The 21,259-nt window shown below is 38.2% G+C and overlaps 3 protein-coding genes across 8 annotated transcripts in view; 2 read left to right on the forward strand and 1 right to left on the reverse strand.

Annotated features, from left to right (window-relative positions):
- The first annotated feature begins 148 nt into the window (after positions 1 to 148).
- Positions 149 to 4,663, forward strand: setd4 (SET domain containing 4). The gene is made up of 13 exons (XM_044136657.1): positions 149 to 254; positions 904 to 991; positions 1,068 to 1,163; positions 1,286 to 1,323; positions 1,586 to 1,674; positions 1,752 to 1,988; positions 2,156 to 2,215; positions 2,285 to 2,414; positions 2,521 to 2,695; positions 2,953 to 3,031; positions 3,379 to 3,459; positions 3,992 to 4,115; positions 4,189 to 4,663. The coding sequence occupies exons 2-13, from the start codon at positions 916 to 918 to the stop codon at positions 4,363 to 4,365; spliced, it is 1,362 nt and encodes a 453-aa protein (XP_043992592.1). The 5' UTR covers positions 149 to 254; positions 904 to 915; the 3' UTR covers positions 4,366 to 4,663.
- A 143-nt stretch (positions 4,664 to 4,806) lies between these two features.
- Positions 4,807 to 12,826, reverse strand: cryzl1 (crystallin, zeta (quinone reductase)-like 1). 2 transcript variants are annotated; one of them, XM_044136658.1, is made up of 13 exons: positions 12,496 to 12,826; positions 11,808 to 11,885; positions 10,752 to 10,824; positions 10,587 to 10,631; positions 9,654 to 9,722; positions 7,844 to 7,977; positions 7,650 to 7,761; positions 7,483 to 7,503; positions 6,448 to 6,546; positions 6,246 to 6,361; positions 6,042 to 6,147; positions 5,320 to 5,365; positions 4,807 to 5,222 (listed from the first exon to the last, which is right to left on the reverse strand). In XM_044136658.1, exons 1-13 carry the CDS (start codon positions 12,559 to 12,561, stop codon positions 5,126 to 5,128), a joined length of 1,062 nt encoding a protein of 353 aa, XP_043992593.1. In that variant the 5' UTR covers positions 12,562 to 12,826; the 3' UTR covers positions 4,807 to 5,125. The 2 variants fall into 2 exon arrangements, with proteins under 2 accessions (XP_043992593.1, XP_043992594.1); XM_044136659.1 differs by lacking the exon at positions 7,483 to 7,503 and having other exon boundaries at positions 12,496 to 12,820.
- Positions 12,827 to 13,499: 673 nt separating this feature from the next.
- Positions 13,500 to 21,259, forward strand: part of itsn1 (intersectin 1 (SH3 domain protein)) — a 55,728-nt gene continuing 47,968 nt past the window's right edge. For all 5 annotated transcript variants that reach the window (XM_044136664.1, XM_044136660.1, XM_044136661.1 and 2 more), the window contains exons 1-4: positions 13,500 to 13,684; positions 19,795 to 19,854; positions 20,488 to 20,580; positions 20,742 to 20,805. In XM_044136664.1, coding sequence (XP_043992599.1) covers positions 19,827 to 19,854; positions 20,488 to 20,580; positions 20,742 to 20,805 — 185 coding nt within the window. In that variant the 5' untranslated portion in view covers positions 13,500 to 13,684; positions 19,795 to 19,826. The remainder of the gene's footprint in view (positions 13,685 to 19,794; positions 19,855 to 20,487; positions 20,581 to 20,741; positions 20,806 to 21,259) is intronic.

Here is a 21,259-nt window from a genome sequence, read left to right on the forward strand (position 1 = left end):
TAATTATATATTGTAAAATCCAATCAAGCACCTTTTTTTTTTTAACAATAATTACCTAAAATCGTGGAGAAAATTATTTTAGGGTTCTGTTTGGTCCAAAGCGCCTGAGCGTCCGCATTTTAACCATAAGACCGTGTGTCGGCGCTGATGGTGGCCAGCCGTACTGCGCAGCTTTACCACGCATACCCAGAAAAATAAAGAGCCAAAGAACCTAGCAAAGCATGGATAGAAAGTCCAACATTGTTTCTTGACCAGTAAGTGTTTTATTAATGGAAACTCAATTAATTTAACTGCATTTATGAACTCTAGCTGTTAGTGTCTGTATGATAGGTTATAAACCAACACAAACGGAGACGGTTTTCATTTAGAAATTTGAGCTCCAATTATATGTGGTGTTGTTTTTGTGTCTCATAGCTTAACATGGAAATCCCATACAACTTAATCAAGTCACATTAAATATTAGCGCAGACTAATGAAACATACTTTAATATATCTTTAATAGACCCAAAGGCAGCAAAAACAAATGTAATTGTTAAGAGTAATCAGAAAGTAAGTATAATTCTTGGAACATTTAAAAAGTGATGTAATAAACATATCATAATACTCATTATTTCGTCCTAGAAAGAATGTTGTCTTTATATGATGTGAATAAAACAACCTCAGTTTGGATAATAAGAGGAGATTTCTTAAATACGATGTTAATCTGAAAGAGTAGACATAATGTTTGGTAGCATTACATTCAGCAGGACAGTTTTGTTATTTGGTTCTGAGTCGCATTCATTTTCTGTCTGCACACACTGACCTGTCAGACAGAAAAGTGTGAGACTTTTTTTGCTCTTTTGAAATATGATGAACATTAGTGTAATTTTAAAATGTAATTATCTTGCTTATTCTTCACTTGAGCTGGTGGAAGCCATGAAAGGTCGCAGTGGCAGAGTTGGAAGAACTGTGAGAAAGAGGAAACGGAAACGTGAACAATCCGTCCGTTCAGGTAGGAAAAGAGTCACTGCAGTAAACTGATTCACCACAGAAAGAGAAACACTCTTCATTTCCCTCTGATGTTCCAGTTTCTCTAAGTCATCAGCCGCAGTACATCAGGCTGATGAGGTTTCTCCACCGGAGAGGATTCAGCTCCACGCTGCTGCAGCCTGCTCTCTTCTCTGGTATGCCTGGCTGTTGGATGAAGTTTTATTTCATTTTACATATTTAAAGGAGAGCTTCAAAAATGTATTTCCCTCTTGTTTACAATGATGCAGCCTGACAGTTTGTGTTTGTTTTCATTCAGACACAGGCAGAGGACTGCAGACTCTCCAAACTATAATGGTACTATTTTAATGTGTTTGTAATACTATAATTTCCTTCCAATTTAAATAATCTAGAACAATTTCACATGTTTTCATGGTACAACCTTAAGATGGGGAGTTTTTGAAGATAGACTGAGACGAAATATGTTCTAATTGTCAAGTAGAAGAAAAACGATACATGGCTTCTTTTTCTTCAGCCTCCTAAACAAACAGTTGCCTTCAAAAATCAGCTGATTAGTGTGGAGGACAAAAACTGACACAATTAAAATGTTGCTCATCAGCCAGGGGAGCTGGTTGTTTCTCTGCCAGAATCCTGTCTACTCACAACTTCCACCGTTCTCAATAGCTACCTGGGAGAGTACATCAAGAGGTAAAGATGCAAAATTGGTAACTTTGTCATAAATGGGGGGATTTTATTTGCAATTTGAATCTTTATCTTGTCTGTAGTTGGAAACCCCGCCTTTCTCCTCTCTTGGCGCTTTGTGTTTTCCTGGTGTGTGAGCGCCAGCGTGGGGAGGCCTCTGATTGGTTCCCGTACATCAACGTGCTGCCCAACTCCTATGCCTGTCCCGCGTATTTCTCAGACGACGTGGTAGACGTCCTGCCGGCCGGCGTTAGGAGGCGGGGCTTAGAGCAGAGGGAGGCGGTGCGTGAGATGCACTCCTCCAATCAGGAGTTTTTCAGGCGAGTTGAGCTTCGTTTTCTGTTCAGCTTTGGGATGCTTGATTTCGCAGTGTGTGTTGGTCTATACCTGACATCCCAGTAAAATATCTGTAGTTGTAGCGTGTTAAAATGTGACAGTTAAAGGAGTAAGAGTGGTTTTGCAAACATCTGTTTGCTGATCTGTACAGGACTCTGCAGCCAGTTCTGAGCCGACCCACAGAAGATGTGCTGACATATGAAGCTCTGAGGTACACAAACACACTGATGGTCACCAAACCTGGTTCAGTCTGTTATTTCAGCTGTTCTGGCTCCCGCAGGTGGGCGTGGTGCAGCGTAAACACTCGCTCTGTCTTCATGTCCCGGCCGTCCAGCTGCTTCCTATCTGGACCTGATACTTACGCTTTAGCTCCCTTCCTGGACCTCCTCAACCACCGCCCTGATGTCCAGGCAACTAGGACATTTTCAACATGAAATCGCTTTTGATTTTGTGTCGATACTCTTTTTCCATCTGAACCATATTCATAGTTGGGTTTGTATCATCTTTTCCCACCAGGTAAAAGCGGGTTTTAATGAACAGACAAAATGCTATGAAATCAGGAGTGTCTGTGGTACACCGCGCTATGAGCAGGCATTCATAAACTATGGTTCCCATGACAACCAGCGCCTGCTTTTGGAGTACGGATTCGTTGCCATGAACAATCCACATAGCGTCATATATGTGGAACCCAGTAAGTCGTAAACATCAGTAGAAAGTCTGGGTGTAGTCAAAGGCAGTGTTTGACTTTGTAGACAAAAACATCAGTATCAGCCAAAAAGTAAGTGATCAGTTGGAAAAGTACAATCGGTGCACCCCTACTAGTTTTGTGGACTGCTAAGACAATGTTATAATAATATCTTAATACATATAATTAAAGTAAAAGTTTTTAATGGAATAAATTTTGGATTTTTATCATAAAAATGATCATCTTTTACTGTGGTTCCTCAGACTTACTGTGTGACATTTTAAGAGGTGAGAAGAGTTTGGATCAGAAGATGAAGTTCCTCAGAGAGAATCATTTCCTTGAGTAAGTCTGTGCCATAAACGTTCCCATGTTTCATTGCTACATTAACTTGTTTAACTGGTTTACATTGTTTTATGAAAAACAATAACTCACGCTCCTATGAAAGCAAAACACCAACGCTGACAATTTTTTAAAAGAATTCCACCAAAGTGGGTGGAGCAGCACTGTTAAGGTTTTAGATTAAATATTGCCACGCTAAACAAATGTACACAAAAATATTACATTTTGCACAGAAACAATAAGACTGAACCCTAAATAACCTATTCAGACAGTAAACTTTGAAGAAGCAGATATTAAAAGATTCTTTTTTATTTAACAAACTTTCATTTATTTCTCGTCCTTCCTGACAGGAATCTCACCGTGTCCAGTGAAGGTCCCAGTTGGAGGCTGATGGTGGCTGTCAGACTGCTGTCTCTGCCACAAACACTGTAGTATGATGACATTTTCATCTGCCAAACAAACGTCACCCCACGGGGTGTTGGTGCATTCCTATAAAATCTTACATTTCTGTATCTAAAATTAATGACTTGAAATGTCCTAAACTAATTTTTAGAAATGAATTTGGCCTTCAATATGCTCACAGACATCTCCATTGCTTTCTGTGACTCAAAGTGGTTGCAACTACTGGTAACTAGCTGATAATATACCTTTGCTATATATTTATAGTTAGTGATAGCTAGGTTTCACTTGCCAGTGATGGAATCAAGAAGCTATCTGGCTGTCCTGCACAAGTCATGGTTAAAAAAGCCACTCAGATGTTTTGCCTCTACCATGGCTAAGTAGAGGTTTTTTGCAACATAAGTCTTAATTTTCATTCATAAGAGTCTTAAAAAATCTTAAATTTGAGTTGATGGAACCCACAGAAAATCTGTCCCAGTAAATGTGGTCTTTCAATCACACTTGATCAGCTTTCTTCTTGACCCAGCTTGTGTGATAGGTTTTGGTTATTTTTGTGTTTTTCAGCCACCTGTGGAGGCCAGCGCTGCTCGGTCAGGCTGTTGATGAAAAGACAGAAGTGAGAAGCAGCCAGACAGCCAGGACTTTATGTCAACAGCTGCTGAAAGATACACAGATTGCTCTGGATAAGGTGCACATAAACACAGATCAAAGTATTTCCTGGAAAAAAATAGGACTGAAATGTTTCATCTTTCTGTTTTTAGATCTCCCAGCTTCTGGGTCAGTGTGGGGGGCCAGTCAGAGAGCAGCTGGAGGTTGTGAGGGAATTGCGCCAGGAGGAGAGGTGGATCTTAGAGAGCTGTGTTACAGCTCTAAAAGACTCTGTGACTCTAGAAAAAGAGACGTCCTCATGTAAAGCAAACGTTGGAGCGATGAGCTGACGCTGTAAACGGTCTTCTGTTCACACAGCTGCTGTATCATACTTCTTCCTGCCCACAAAGCTGCTAAAAAGACATTAAAAGTGCTGGTTTGATCCAAAGATTATAAGAAGTAGTAGTGCACCAATTGCAGTTTTCTGGATGAAAATAGATCTTAACAAAATCCTGACCTGCCAATTCTGATTTGTCTGAAAATCAGGTTTTGTGGATGTGGATAAGATCAGTTTCTCATGTAGAGATCAGCAGGTCGCCAAGCTACCAAAATGGACCAATTTAACGGTGCACCCCAAAGAAGAAACATCAGATTCCATCTGTGGAGCTCCATCACAAGGTATCAGAAATTCTTTGAAAGTGCCTATAAAAAGTATTCATATGCCTCGAACATTTTTTAAATAAAATTTTAAATAAAACGTAAACAAACAATTTTCTAGAGCAGACACTACCTCTAATTCCTCACATGCAATTTTATTATGTCACCAACATAGTTTAAACAAATATCCAGAACAAAAGATGCATTTCTTTCTTGGAATTGGTTAAAAAGAACATTGATTTGATAATGATTATTTTTTTAAATTAATTTCCATGTGGAGAAATCCTGAAATACTGCTGTCTTAATGGGTTCAAACATTGTGCAGTTCACTGAAATGTCGACTCTGGAAAAAAGAGCTTTTAGACGTCAGTGTAATCTTCAAACAACTTCATTCCCACTGTGAAGTAGGTAAAGGATTTGGACCCAGAACCGAATGAGGTTTTTTATTCTCGCCTAGAGCTGAACGACGGCCTTTTTCTTGGGATGACGCTGGACAGTCTCCATGGCAACTGTGGCTTCATAGAGAGGAACAGCTTCCTCTGTCTGAGGTCTGCAGGAAAGAGAAGCCAGATGTTGAACGTCAGTCAATGTTTTCTGAGATCTTATATATTGGGATAAAACACAAACGGCATGTTTTTCAAAGTTACCTGAGAACTCCAGCTGACATCTTCTCCACAATGTCTTTTAGAATATCTAAGAACAGCTGTTAAAGACTTTATGTACAACCCAAGTCAGACATTTACATGTGCTAATTATTAATTTTGGGCCTTTAAGAATTCAGTTGAATAGCTTTCTGAGGGTGGAATGCTTTCACGAGAAATTCAATCTCTTTGCTTTTCAAACAGGACTTAGCTTTTTAGATAAAATCCACACTAAAATCAAACTTGTGAAGCCAATTATCCTTTTTAACTTTAACGGGTTAAACTTTCTATAACACCCCCTACAAAGGTATGAAAGCATACAGTACATACTAGAGCAGATAACTAAAAAAAACATTGGCAAAAAGCGACATGTTATTTAATCCTGTTCAGGTTAGCAGAATTTCTGATAAGGAATGCAAGTTAGTGCAGGAAGCTAGTGAGGTGGAAACAGCAATAGCGTCCTTCCTGGATGTACCTCTATGCCTCTGTAAGACCTGCAGTATATTCTGCCTCCATTGGAACAACAGGAAGTCTGACTCTCTACCTACCTTCAAATCATTACTTAAAGCTGGTCTATCCATCATAATCCCCTTAAGTTTCAACTACTATTCCTTGTAAATGTCTATATAATTTGGATGTATTATAAAAGAATGGTTCAAATGAATCATTAAAAGTTATGAGATGAATGCAGATGATGAGCAGAGGCTGTAGATGTGAGGACAGGATACGGAGGTACCGTCCTTGCTGAGCCGATGAGGTCGTCCAGACCTCAGGGTTGAGGAAAGACACGGAGGCAGATTTTAAATGCAGTAACCTGCAGTCTGGAGGATCCAACTGCAGACAGAACAAACATTTCATAACTAACATGTTTATGTGGAACTTTAAAGTCTAAACTAACAAAAGCTGCCTGGATTTGACTGTAAGCCTGTAACCTGCAGGTTTTTGTGGGAGGTGACCCAGTGCCCTCCCACTCCGAGCACACTGATGATGTCATGCTTATGGGGGAGTAATTTCTTATCCTCCTCCTCTTCGTCTCCGTGGAGACAAACTTTAAAGAAAAAAGGCCTATGTTTCATTATTAAAATCATATTTTAAACAAAAACATGGTCATCCTGAAGTGTATGTTCAGCTCACCTCCAGAATCCACAACTATATCCACTCCCAGTCCTCCCGTCTCCTCCAGAACCATCGACAGCAGGTCCGATGATCCGTTATGCACCGGAATGACTCTGGCTGTGTAAACAAAAACAGAACCGCATAAAACACTGAACCACGCTGACTGATTGTACAGTTCAGCATTCTCTATATCCTACAGTCGTACCTAAACATTTTGATAACGTTTGCATCATTTTCCTGCATTATTGTTAGATTATAGTACATTTAAGTATGAAAAAAGCAGGTTTGTCTGAAAAAGAATAATAATCTTTTGGCTATAAAAGTTTACCTGCATTCAGAATCTGATTCTCTCCACAGGGTGGCAGCAAAATTTACATTTAGCACATTTCCATCTTTGGGCTTCATACATAAAATAATTATTAGGCATTTTCAACAACTAACTTGTTGAAAATAAAACAAGTTAACGTGTCAGAAGACATTAACAAAAGGCATTAGCAATCCTGTAGAGAAGCAGGCATGCATGTGCAACTGGGAAACATTTGGATATTCTGAAAACCGTCAATATTTTTGTTCCTTATTTCAGAAAATGAAACACAAATTTTAAATAAAGTGAAACATTTCAAGCCTTTATTTGACATAATTTTGATGACTTAGAAAAATAAAAACTCCAAATTCATTGTTTTGGAAAATTGTAATGTTATATAATGATAATTTTAAAAAGCCTTTTTAGATAGTGAAGATTGTTGACTTGATCAATGTAAATGCCAAAGAATCTGGATAGTCACACAGTTCTGTAACTAAGCGTATTCATGGAAAGTTAAGTGGAAGGAAAAGGTTTGGTAGGAAAAGAAGCAGCAGGGAAAACTGCAATAAACATCAAAATTACATTAAATAACGGACTGAAACATTTCAGTCCGTTACATAGAACAAACTTCTATGTTAACATAAAAGTTTAACTTTCTAAAAATAAGCAAAAACTATTGAACTATTTTACAAAATTCTAATCTTTGGAACTTGTAGGGTTTTAAAACAAAAGACAGAAAAATATCTCACCTACTAAAGGATCCTGAATGCCTAAGGAAAATATGAAGGAGAGAAAAGAAGTGAAGGAAGCAAATAGACAGCTTGAAAGTGAAGGAATAAAATCAGCAGTTGACAGCGACAGGAAGGTGAAGTAAAAGACAGGAGGTACAGTCGTCAACACGGTGGGGGATACCAACCTACGCTGGGCCGAAGCTGCTCCAGGAAGGCCTGTTTCTGCGGCGAGTGTGACGTGGTGAGAACCTTGACTCCGTGGTAACAGGCCAGCTGGACGCACATGAGGCCGAAAGGCTTCACAATTACAGGAGATGAGATTGTTACTAAACCATACCGCCCCGACAACGCAGTCCAAACTCAGACTGACTGTACGTACGCTGGACCCGTCCATCACCAGGAGTGTGTGTCCAGCTGCCATGCGGGCATGTGTGTGTAGGGCAGTGTAGGCACAGACGCCGTCACGCAGAGCTCCCGCCACACACAAAGAGCTGAGCTTCTCTGGCTTTTGAACTGCAGAGAACAAACAAAAATATGCAGATTTTACCGTGCTTTGCTAAGGTACTCACATCGCTTAAACATTTTTTTTTATATCCTCAATCATATCAGGAACATGAGAACATGTGGCTGAACATGAGAAAGCAGATCATTTTAAAGCAGAAGGAAATCTGGTGTTACATCATGTTAACACCAGATGCTTCATCAGTCCTGAGTTACTCTATGTGTGTAACAGACCAGCTATCATTAGCATTTGTAATTAGTTGACATCATATTGGTGTTATTTTGGTTATTGATTTTAGGAGTATCAAAACTGAAAAAATAAATGTGGATTTAGAAATGCAGAGTGGTGTTTAACTGTCATAAACTTTTAACCATGTGAAAGTAATATCAGCTGATTGCCCTGTGTCATGTTATTTAGTTTGTATTATAAATGTTATTTTAAACATATATATACATTTTCTCATGTTAGTTTGGTGCTTTGGGGGGCTCTGGTGGGCCTTGGACATACATACATACTCTTTCCAGTTTTGAATATTGGATTGAGATTTGTTCCTGGGTCTTCATAAAGAATAGCTGGGTTTATATAAAGATTAAATTGGACTCTAGTTACCACTTTGGTGGATTCTGAAGGGAAAGAGGTTTAATTAGGACAGTAGTGATCACTGCTAACTAAAGAGTTAAGTTCTGCTAACCAAAAACTATTAACCATAAAAATTTGTTGTACTAACCCTAAAGCTATATGCCAACAAACAGAAGCTGGCGCAACAGTGCTAAACAAACATGGTATTCCGTGAAAGCTGGGTTAAAACCCTATACCAGTGCAGTAATTAGTAGAAGCTAATGCTAAAGTGCTCTACCAACACAGTATTTAGCAGACACCAAGGCTAAAGTGCTTCAAAGTATGAGAATGAATATAAATGACTACTTGAAAAATTCTTAACAGACGATATCCAAAACATAAACACTGATGTCCAGCTTTACTCAACTAAAAGTTTGTAAAACAACCAAGCACTTTAGAATTTATTCAGGAAAAAAAAATATTTAGGGGAAGTTTAGTGTGCTAAACAGTTTCAAAATTAGCAAAAGCGCTAAACAAAAAAAATTAGCTTCACCTACACTGCACATTAGCAGAAGTGTGCCCACCACTGATTCAGAAGTGTCTGAGTGTCCTTATCCATATGCATTCGATAATAATGCAGTAATTTATGTTGGTCTATCACATAAAATCCAAATTAAAAAAGCACTGAAAGTTTTAGTTGTTTTGTGACACAATGTGAAAAAGTTCAAAGCATGCTAATACCTTCCAAGGTACTGTTTTATGACAAGCATTAGGATTTCTGGATGTTAATAACAGGTAGAATTTCCACAATAGTAAATGTTCCATTTACCAACACCCTTTCTCAGGTACTTTTTCTGGAAGTGCTTGGGTTATAATATCTGATGTCTCAGACCGGATGGAGTCTCTGGACTCGAGGTGCTTTCAGTCTTCTGTCAAACAGCCAGCTGAGCTTCACTTTAGATTTTAAAGCACCAAGAGCGCCAATGAAAGATGGAAGAGGAGCCGTTTCATAACATCCATTTATCTGGCCGCCTTTAAAAGCCTTTGCCTTTCAGCTTGTGGTCTTCTGACTCCATATCGCAGATTTAAAGTAAAAAAAAAATAAAAAAAAGTTCATTAGTGCATTTACCTATATAGTACTCATCTATGTCAATGACTTCACAGAGTCCAGAACAAGATGAGTCCAGAGGAAGAATTCCTGGAGAATGAAAGGAGGAAACATTATGACTAAAAAGTAAAGTCAAAAAACAAAAACCACAATACTACATAGGAAACTAAAACAAAAATGTATTTTGTTCTTAGAATAGAATATAATTTTTTGATCCCCATGGGAAGATTGCTTATTAGTTGACAAGCTATGCTATTCAAGGTGTTAAGTATTAATAATAAAAATATAACCATAGGCAATAAAAATGTATAAAAACTAAAGTATATAAGCTGAACATAAAAAGGATTTGTGGAAAACTGAATCCTCAACATGAAGAACTGGAGCAGCAGCAATCTTCTATAAAGGCATCACAAATATTCAGATGACACAGAATCATTATGAATTAAAGTATTTAATTTCTTCAATTATCTATTAAACGTTTACATAAACAAATGTTATTTTTATCGCTTAATTGAGAATAAAACAGTCTTTGGATAGGAACTAAATGTGGGAGGAGTCAAATACTTGACCATTTCCATATAATCTGCTTTTGATTCCCTTTTAACCCAGTTAACCCCTGACCAAACCGCATTACTTTGAATTCAAATCAGTAGTGATGTACAATACTGCACATTTTAGATCTGATTCGATATGAAGTGAATACAGTGCCAGTAGCGCTAACATGGTTTTACTCCCATTTAATTATTTTTGTTAAAACCTTGGACAGATGATGGACAAAGTTATAGTTGACTACAAAATATTTTAATAACATAGTATCATTATAAACAAACAATAGAACAACAAAAGTGTGCATTTTTTCCTAAATAAAGTACAACAAAATCCTATGCTATCATTTTCCCTTTTATTCCTCACCCAACTTTGACAGGCCAAGTTTTATTTAAAAGCATTTCTCACCTACAACCTCGTCCTCTGGCTGAAAGAAAGTCACTTTGGGTCCAACTATGGGGAAAAAACCACAGACTGAACAGTTAAATTCATGGACAGAAAGCTCCCTCAGACCATACAAATGTGTGTGTTTGTGTATAATGTCAGATTTGCTCAGTAAACACAGTTTGATACCTTGAAGGACGACGCCTGCCACCTCTCTGCCAACAGGGATGAAATCCCTCTGGATCCCCACTTCCTGAATCAACTTGAGGAACACAGATAAGTAACTTTACTGCTGATTAATTCAGCCATTAATGGGCAAAGAGTAATAAAAAAAATGTAGAAAAACAAAAGTAATTGACATCTATTAGGCACCAAAGGGATACAAAGCAGTGTCACTTACTTTTTTGTCTTTCTCCTAATGATGAATGAAATCATTTCAAAATTGGTTTTTGCATTTGCTCAGCTAATCTTTACTCAATATTAACATTTGTTTTATGATTAGAAACATTTAAGCATGACAAAAAAGGAAAAACAGAAATCTATATGGGATCAACCACTTTTCACTGTATTTCAGTGAGTGAAGTCGGAATGAATCTGTGAGGCTTTGGATTTTGTGGGGAGTTTTTTATTGAGTCTCTGTGTTGCCACGGCTACCCCTAGATTGTTTCCAGTTACTCTGATTACTCCTTGTGTATTTAACCCCACCTGTGTCACCTGCTCTCTGCCAGCAGATTCATACAGTATGAATACAGTATTCATACTGTATTCATATACAGTATGAATACACCACCAGTATATTCACATATACTGGCACTAGTGAGTCACTAGACTTGCTGGTGAGACTCACAACAAATGAGTCTCTAGTTGTGTGTCCTGTTCCAGTGTCTGAGTTTTCCTGCCTCATTGCTCACTTGTGCTGCCTGGATCTCTGTTCAATATGATCACCATTAAAAGCATCATTTACTCTACAACCTGGGTCCACTGCATCTATCCTCCACCACTGATACAGCAAATCGTGACAGAATCATCCTTATGTTTTGTTTCCCCTATATTTCTTTGGCAAAATATGATTCCAAAACACAATAACATTTAAACTGCATTCCATGCTCTCGGCAAGGGATGCAGTCTGGTATGGAGGTGTGTGCACTTGGAGAGAACAAACATTTATGAACAAGCAAGTTTCCACAAAACTTACAGTAGCTTCTCATCCAGTACCTTATAATTTAGTTTTATTTATTTTTTTACCTTGAAGTCTAGAGGGCTGAGTCCACATGCTTTGACCTTCACTCTGACCTGATGGCTGCCTAAAACATCTGGGAGAGTCTGGAGAAAAACCGAAACAGGCCAGTTAAAGATGCTTGCTGTGATACCCGTTTATCCTACAGTGCCAGTGCCTGGTGAGTCTACATACACTCACCAGGGGGTGTAAAACTTAATTTGGGCATATCAACCTTTTTTTTCTTCTTTTTACAGATTAAATTGAAATAATACTGCAGCAAGCAGAATTTTACTAAAATTAAAAATAAATTAGGAGCCATAACTTCAATTTATAGTGATTTTATACAGTGAAAAATATACATACATCCCAGTAGTATTTGGTTTAATATTCCTCATCAAGTTGCAGTAGCCATTAACAAGCTTCTAGTATCAATCCGCTCATGAGTTTAAATATTGGTACAATAACAAATGCTAGTTTTACAAGTTTTACAGTGTTAATTTAATCATTTGCATTTAACTTTCTCAGCAAATGTGGCAGTAATATTTGTTTTGATTGCTTAGCTTTTTTGTTTTACATGATTTTTCACCCAAATGCAAAACAACCCCACACCATGATGCTCCCACCACCAGGACCATTGGTTAGAAGGAACGGGAACAACCAAAGCTTTTTAGTGCATTGAGATCTGGATTATTAATAATTTAAAGCCCAACTCACCGTTTCCTGAATAACAAACTTGGGCTCAGCGTTGCCCTCTGCAGCTCGTCCATATAAACCTTTCATGTCGCCAAGAATTTAATTCATGAACAGAAACGTAGATCAAAACCCTCCAGTTTTATATAAATCACAAGAAGAAAGCACAGATGCTGTTTTTCAAGTCCTGTTTGATTTGATCAGCTGATCTCTTCTTCTATTACGGTGCAAACTAAAGAAATGACAACACCTCCCTCTACCGGAGAACGCAACAAGTACAAGTTATTTATGCATTTTAAACTTCCAGGAACCTTTCATAAGCTATTAATAAACCTAAAAAATATTTCCCACAGTTTTGAAACTGTAGAACTATTTATTTTTATACAATTCGAACCTTTCCATAATGTGCATTGTAAAGACAGACAATTTTCACCCCAGCTTAATAACTATAAGTGACATTTGGCTGCAGATCATCATATGTGTGAATCAGAAGATAGACTAACTTCAACCACACTACCTCAACATTATGAATATATTGGTACTCACCAGGCACAGGAAATCAAATGCATTCAATAACTGATCAATGGTGAATGTGACCAATGTGTTATAATTGAAATAGTACAATTACAAGTCCAATTATTAAATTCTCTCCACTTTTTTATTCCAAGTATCAGTTAATAAATTTGCGAATTTACACAGAATAATCTAATTCGGCTCGTCTGTATTACATGGTACGTCGTATGTACTACTACATATATAAAACTTGACATCGCATTGACATCCGAAAATCAACATGTCTTATTAGGCCGAAAAATAAACTAAAACATACCAAGCCTTCTTAAAAATGTAATTTTGTTTCCGTATGCGTAAAAAATATATTTTTCTGGGTTTTGTTTAGGAAATGACGGACTTAAGCAGCGCTTCTAATCCCCTTGTTTTACTATATGGTTCAGGCGAAGCCAAGGCTCTCGCGATATCGTTTAATACCTGCCAAAACCCAAAAATCAACAAAGTCTCGCGATATTTGCATGGCGTTACCCCATTTTCCAGCTATCCCTCACTCGGTCGGGATTTCTGAACCACGGGAGAATCACCGGAAAGGCTTTTGGTGATAAACCGCCTCATTTTGGGAGAATACATCTCAATTTATGGTTACACAGACACACAGAGAGTTACTTTCTAGAGCTTTTAAGGATGGAAGCTGAACTATGAGGTAAGTAGAGACAGTAGAGAGTGGCTGATGTGAAAGAATGTCCCTCAGCGGGCTGAGCTTAGCCTGCATGCTAATTCTACTGATAACGGTCGGTTGGTCAGTTTCTCGTTTACTACAAGGAGTAGTTTACTAGTTTAAACGCTAAATTGTCATATTCGCTATTTTAGGCCGTGCCTGATGTATGTTACGACGAGAACAAGATTGTAACGCGCTCACAGTCATGGAATTAGCCACAATGCTAATGTAAAATCACTGCATCTCCTCTGTGACCCCCGTAACACTGACCGGAGTTACTGATGGCTAACCTCTGGCTCGATAATGCTCGGTCCCAGTAGTCTCATAAGCTGACCACGTTACCCTACTTAAGAGGGAAAATGTGTGGATTTTTTCAGAAGATATATTGTCTGTACTAATCCGTTCGCAAACATAAATAATGACGTTAGTCTCAGCTGTCAAATCCAAGGAAAGCTCCGAAAACCTTCTTAAAACCAAAAAAGCTATTATAGGGGCTTAAGACCATTTGAGAATCGAACTGAATGGAAAAGAGGAAGCGAGAATCCGTTCTGGTACTGTAAACGCTCCCCCTAACAAGAGAGCTGGGTACACTCCCTTTAAGCCTCACCGATGTGTAACTTCATCAGGTTCATGGGGGATAGGAGGCTTACAAAGCGGAGTCGGTCAGAGCTGGTCTCCATGGTAACGCGGATGCTGACAGTTCTGTTGAAGGTTGGGGGCAGGGTGACAGGGTCCCAATCAACTAGACGTGGGACAAAGAGTTTACAATGTAAAGCACTGCTTCAGCACTACATTGCTGTTGATATATTTTTAAAAAAATTATAACTATTGCCACACAAAATTAGAAATGTACCGATTAGAACTTTGTAGGTCATTCCTCTTTCTCTTTTAAGAATAATAATTTTAGAAGTTATGAGTAGCTTTCAAAATATGCACATATGCATCCTGCTATAAACAGCCATTATTTATATTAAGAGTAGAAGCAACATTACACTGTGTGTGTGAGGGACAGTTGCTGCTGTTTTGCAAAATGAAGAAAAAAAATTCAATTTCAAACGCTCTTCATCATCTTATTTTAACTATTATATGATGAGAATAGCTTTCAGACTACATTTATAACACACTTGGCATCTTTATTGAAATGAAGTGAAATGACATCAGATTTATATGGCACTTTTCAACCCTCAAAAGGTTCTCAAAGACACTTTACATTATGTGTAACGCGTCTTTATTATGTGTAATGAAGCATGAGGGGTCTCTGTGGAGATATTCCCAGAATTTCTGAACCGAGATTGAACTCCCCTGTTCATATCAGATAAGTTCATAGAAACTTATAAATCCTGGATTAAAATTAAATGGAACTAAAGTTTGTAACTCACATTACTCATTCATCCTTGAAGTCTGAAATTCATGTATCTAATATTAATGCCTTAAAATTTCATAAATTCATTGAAAAAAAAGAAGTTAGTCTTAAATATGTTAACCACAGGTTTTGAGGACTAGTTAAGCTCGTATATTTTGTGAGGTTTTAATTTTTCTTGTGGGACTTTACTGCTACCCAAATCTTTTAGTTGGATGCAGACGTATTCCCTTCGTTCGGTCTCTCAAGGTGATTGTATCTACTGCTAACTATCTGCTAATAACTGGCTAGCTTTTTTACTCTCTTATGGGTAAGTGCAAATTTATCACCAGTTGGCTGGGCGATGTCTGTCTTGATCATTGACTCACTTCTGTTGGCAAACCCAACTGATTTATTGGTGGTTTTCTTTTGTAGATTTCTGTTGCGATACATGTCTGAAATGTTTTCATGGTGATCTTACAATATTTTAATGTTGAGCTGGTGAAACGTACAGAAACCCTGTTATTGTCTTCACAATAACAGGTTTTCCAAAATGCTGTGATCTATCCACTTTCAGATAAGTCACGTAGAGTGCACTTCATCCAAGGTAAAGGTGCCTGTATAATTATGATTGAAAGCAGCTTTTGGTTATCATCTTGGCGGTGTTGCAATATTCATATCGTCACAAGGGCGGGGACAACCCATCATGCACATCCTGGCTTAAAAGGGAACTTCATAACCCAGCATGACTGGTATGGAGTCATGCTTCATATCATGATGGTTGGTGGTAAAGAAGGAAATACAAATTAAAAGCCCAAATAAACACTGAAATTCAAAGAAATTGAAGTATAAACACAACATTTTCACTAAAAACTGGAAAAGAGAGCTACACAGTTTAAAATGTTGGAGAAAAAAAGAAATAAAAAAAAAATAACAGAACACAGTGAGGTAGTTTCTTGCTTTTTAATCTGGTATTTTGAATTTTCCTCTGTATAAAGATGAGAAAAATCCTTTGGCTAATAAGGGAAAACTCTCTAAATGATGCCTTCCTAATTCTTGCTTAACTGAAGTTGTTCTGCGGTCATGACAATTGCTCTTCTTTATCTTTTTGAAGTAGTTTTCACATTGTTCTCCTGAAATCTGACTTCTTGTGGTTGCTTTGACTTTTCACTGATGGGTTTAGCAAGGCAGTTGACCGACATTTATTGGATTTTAATCCCATTGTTTTTAGATACATCCATGAATTAAGCCTGAAACGATCAAAGTGTCTTTTCTTTGATGATATTATTTGATAGTACTAGAACATGACAACAATTGGCTCATTATTCTGTAACACATTCTATAATAAATGTGTTTTTCATCGAACCTGAAACATCCACATTTGCTGATGATTTCTTCCTTTTAATTTTTAAAGCAGAGACCACAAAGTGGTCTGTAGATAAAAACTCAGACCACTTGTGTCTGAGTTTGTATAAATAATCATTTTTAATGATATTAAACTGAGTTTTCATGTGGCTGTAAGGCCAAATTACATAAAAAGGTATTTGTTTTCAAAGATATTCAGCTATGTGTGAACTATGCCTGAGGTGAAGCAGTTGTGCTTCTGTCATGGCTGCTGTCATGTCATTAGCCTTATGTGTGTGTTTGTCAGTCGTCATTTGACGTCCAGTGTATTTCTATTCCTTTTCTTAATCTGCACACTTTTTTTGGCTTTTATTTTGGTTATTTCTGATCAAAAATGTTGTTTTGATGCCTGAGAAGGATGAAGAGTGCTGGCAGTGCATGTCTGGATCACATACTTACTCTCATTTTCTTCTTTTTTGTCTGAAACAGTTACACCCTTAGTGCCATCATCAGCTTCCTGTGGGGCTGAGGATGGGTGATGAAGCAGGTCATGGGGTGGGTTGAACCGCTTTGTGTTGTTGTCTCAGAGCAGCGGAGAGTTTAGTGTGAAAAACCGAGTGTAGTCATGCAGGTGTTAATATACCAGCAGTGTTATAAATAAGCCATCTGTGTAAGAAACAGTCAACAAATACATCCTGTGTAAGCTAATTATTTTGTGTCCTGTTCTGACAACTGTGTGTACACAACAGACCTACGATGCAGTAACATCCCTTTGCTCTGATTATACAGACTAATCCCACAAATACAAGGTGCTCAGGGGAAACAGAGCGTTAAGCCTTCTAGTAGACATGTGGTAATAGAAAGTCGATTGATCTTGTCGATTATTTGATTATTATTTGATTATTTGAAAACTAGGGACTACAAGGCGAACCCAAAAGCTCTTCCATGGGCTGAACCACTGGTCCACTCATGCACAGTCTGACAGAGAATTCAAACTTTGTCAGCATACACACAGTCAGTGTGTTGAGACCTAAACGCAGATGCCACACATAATGCTTTGTTCACAAAGATATATCATCCTCATTGCACACTCAACGCACACCTCTAAATGCATATCTATATTTGCAGTTCGCACATTGACCTTTGCTGGCAGAGTAAAAGTGGTGACTTTTAAACTTGGCTCATGCCTTGATAGATTCTCCAAGAAACAGTTCTCACAGGGGGTTGATATAAATGTAGATAAAGGTGAGCCAGTTTGAGTGAAAGGAAGCGTGCGCGATCTGTTCCAACGTAAACTTCAGAAATCAAGCAGAGGCGCCGGTGGTGTTATTGGTGCTCATTCCCTGTTCAATGCTTTACAAGCAAAACCCTGTAAAGTTGACAGGGCTCTTACTATTAAGTTTTTTGACACATCGAAACAGCACATAAATTTATACATATAGTTCCTTAGCAGTACATTAAAAGAAAGTCTAAGCAGATGATATAATCAATTGGGACTAATTCTTCTCTGCAAGTTCTGTCAGATTGGATAGAAAGCATCTACAAACAGCAATTTTTAAGCATTTCTACAAATGGGCTTTGACTGGACCACGTCAGTGCATCAAAATACTTTGACGAAACTCATTTCATTTTGTCATCTTGCAGGAAGTTAAGTCTCTCAGCCATCACCGTGTTTTTCTACTCCCTTATTTTACATATAGAGTATGAACATAACTTTCTTTACTCGACTTTTGTCGAGTAAAGAAGTAAATATCTCAGCATCTTTTTTTACTGAGTAATTTCCGTATCTTTCAGTTTTTCTACTGCTGCACAAGCAGAAAATGAGCGGTCATGCTTCTGTCAGGTATTGCGTAAAAGTCAAGTTGTTCCACAAGGAGCTCAGTTCTTTGGAAAGAGATTTGGCTTGACGTCTCACTAGATGTTGAACACATTGTTGGTGAAATTTAACAAACTTGAGCACTACATAACTTTCTTAATGATGTTTGGTAAATAAAGGCTTTATGTGATTGGAGGATTACTCCTATCTCCAGTTCTTCCCAGTAAGGCGGTGGCCTGTCATTGCTCAGCTGCTCAGTTTCTGAGAAAAAGCAGGAGCTAATGTGTCTGTGTGAGGTGCTCTGTAGCTCTCTGACCTAGTTCCTTTGGTTACTTTGTCCCCCCACTCGGATGATAATGGGGAGCATAAGGACACCCCGCTATTCACCCCCAAGAGGGCCAGAAGAAACTGTCACCTTCTCTCCCATCCTGCCCTATAACATGCCATGCGAGTCCGGAAATGGCAATAGAATTGCTTTTATAAGGAGATATACAAATGTTACACGGGATAGGCTTCCAAGCAATTTATGATATTGCACACACTCATGTTGTCATGACGATTGTGCAACTCAAATTGCTCAGACACCATTAGAGGCAAACTGATAATGCTGTCATTAGCTGAGTGTTGTTTTCCTTGTAAAACTCTATAAAAGCCACGGCCTGTTGCAACGTTGCTGCTCTGCTTCAAGTGGAAGAAGGCAAGCCTGGATCTGATTAGCTGGTTATACAGATGCACTGTAAGGGTTGAAGGATGGTTTACTTCAAAATATTCAAGTCTCTAGTCTTTGCTTCATCCAACAGAAAGGCTCTAATGGAGGTTTCCATTGACCAGCAGTGGTAAATTTGTGTCCTCATGCCTTTCTGTCAGATGTACCGTAAATCATTCCACATTTGTAAATGTGAAGCAGAGCAGTTTCGAGCATGAGCATATGAGGCAGTGTGGCACAAAAAGAGGGTTTCTGCTCTGTTGACACACAAGCAAGAGCACTAAAGAGAAATTCCCAACTGAAGCAGAAAAAAGACCTCCGAGTGGAAAATGAACTCTACAGTGATGCTGAAAAAAGGACTTCTCCTGACTGAGTTTAAAAGCTGCATCAGCACCTCATTCTGATTACCAGCGGGTGCTTTCTGGTACTTTTAACAGAATACTAACTAAGTTAGTAACTGCAGACGTGCAGATGTGAGCTGGTGGTAGTGCCTGACAGCCTAAACTCTTTCACAACAGAAGAAGACAGTAGTTGATTTTTAGCCTTTACTAAGGTAGATCAGATTGGGGGATAGGATCATATATGATAACATAATTAAATGAGTTTAATAATAATAATGATATTTACAACATTTATTCATGGATATTTGTTGATTTTGATACATAGACTTTTGCAAAAATCACAACTCCAGTCTCCTCTCTGACATCTCAGTAGAGGGACTTTAAGCTGCGTCAAAGACATTACCACACTTTCTATAGTTTTGAAATTACAATGTTTTGAAATCTCAATATACTTTGACTCTGTAAAGCGCCCCATGTCCTGTACTAATGAATTGTTGGAATTGCATTATATTTTCACATTTTTCAAAAAATGTTGTTTTGTTGTTCTAGGCGTTGTGTATTTGCTGAAGACTGAGTGAACCATGGCACAGTTCTCGACTGCTTTCACAGGTCGGTATGTGTGTAAATATGACCTGGGGCATTGTAAGGGGGTATGAATGAGGACTGAATTTTCAAAAGTATGCGGAGGAAGTTATAGACTTCGCCATAACTACTTGTAGAGTCATTTTTCTTTGAAATATTTTCTGAACTTCTGCCAGGTTTAGTCTTTCACTTTAACTCGGAGGGTCAGATTGGGACGAAAACAGACAGCAGTATTTCTAAACCTCTGTGTTTGATTTGTTCGACCATAAACAGAGTCACTGTTCATCTTTAAAACACATCTGAGTCGGCTTAGAGTAACAAAACCAGTGAAGCTATTGAAGGAATAGTTCGAATGCTCTGGATGTGGAATGTGAACTCTAGTTAGTTATTTCCTTTTTTGTTTTCTAAAATTGACTCAACATGAATCTCTAAACATGTGGGTCAAAAATGAAAAATTATACAGGAAGTTGGGGTTTAAGAGCAGCACTTAAAGTGGCTGAATTCTGGTGTGAGACTAATGTTTTACTGAACAAGAACTAAAACTTCTGACTCACACATTTCTCACATTCCAGCCTTTTCTCTGGCATTGCACTGCCCTCTCAGACTCTAATCGTGTGTGTGTGTGTGTGTGTGTGTGTGTGTGTCGCATGGGTGTGTTAGGACAAGACGTGTTTCTGATCACTCCGGATGAAAGAGCCAAACATGATCAGCAGTTTCACGGCCTCGCTCCGTCTGCTGGGGGTTACATAACAGGTAACGAACTGTCCATCACATCCGGACGTCTTGAAGGTGTATTAAAGAAGTCGTAAATTTCCTTTACTGATATTTCCCAGCTGATTTACAGGAATTGTTTTGGGATTTTTTTTCATCTTTTGCTTGCTTTTGTCTCACATTTACTTTCTGTTCACCGTTAGGTGACCAGGCTAAAAACTTTTTTCTTCAGTCAGGGCTGCCCCCGCCCATCCTGGCCCAAATATGGTGAGTCACAAAACCCAAAGGAAGCTCTTAGCTAACACTTTGACAGATCATTGCAAAATCAAACAATGAATTTCTTGTTTCAAAGGCTGCTTAGAATAGCAGCTCTTAGAGTTAGCTTTGTCGCAGTTGTAATATTTAATAAACAATAGTAATGCTAATAAGTAACATTAGAATCTGGAATCATTAAATAATCATGTTATAATGTCATTCCCTCATCAAAAACACATCTGGAGTGTTGTCTTGAATTTTTCATGTATGTTTGAAAAATCCTTCAGACTAGCCAGCAGCAATTAGCAAACACCTGGTGGAACTGGGCATCTGCTGAGCTCATTATTGGAACTACTTCTCAGTGAAACGCTGATTAAAACCTTAAAGGGTTAATAGAGGAGCCATGTTGTGATGACTTCCTGAAGGCAGAGTTTCAGAAAGGAGCTTCTTAAAGAGACAGAGACCC

Source organism: Gambusia affinis, linkage group LG13, assembly GCF_019740435.1.
Source record: "Gambusia affinis linkage group LG13, SWU_Gaff_1.0, whole genome shotgun sequence".
NCBI lineage: Eukaryota > Metazoa > Chordata > Actinopteri > Cyprinodontiformes > Poeciliidae > Gambusia > Gambusia affinis.

Excerpts from the sequence above, each read along its gene's own strand:
- setd4 (XM_044136657.1), top strand. The coding sequence starts at position 916 with ATGAAAGGTCGCAGTGGCAGAGTTGGAAGAACTGTGAGAAAGAGGAAA. Across the intron at positions 1,324-1,585 it reads AGACTCTCCAAACTATAATG|CCAGGGGAGCTGGTTGTTTC; the intron begins GTACTATTTTAA and ends GTTGCTCATCAG. Across the intron at positions 4,116-4,188 it reads CACAGATTGCTCTGGATAAG|ATCTCCCAGCTTCTGGGTCA; the intron begins GTGCACATAAAC and ends TTCTGTTTTTAG.
- cryzl1 (XM_044136658.1), bottom strand. The coding sequence starts at position 12,561 with ATGAAAGGTTTATATGGACGAGCTGCAGAGGGCAACGCTGAGCCCAAG. Across the intron at positions 10,825-11,807 it reads TCAGCCCTCTAGACTTCAAG|TTGATTCAGGAAGTGGGGAT; the intron begins GTAAAAAAATAA and ends GTGTTCCTCAAG. Across the intron at positions 6,148-6,245 it reads CCTCCCACAAAAACCTGCAG|TTGGATCCTCCAGACTGCAG; the intron begins GTTACAGGCTTA and ends TTCTGTCTGCAG.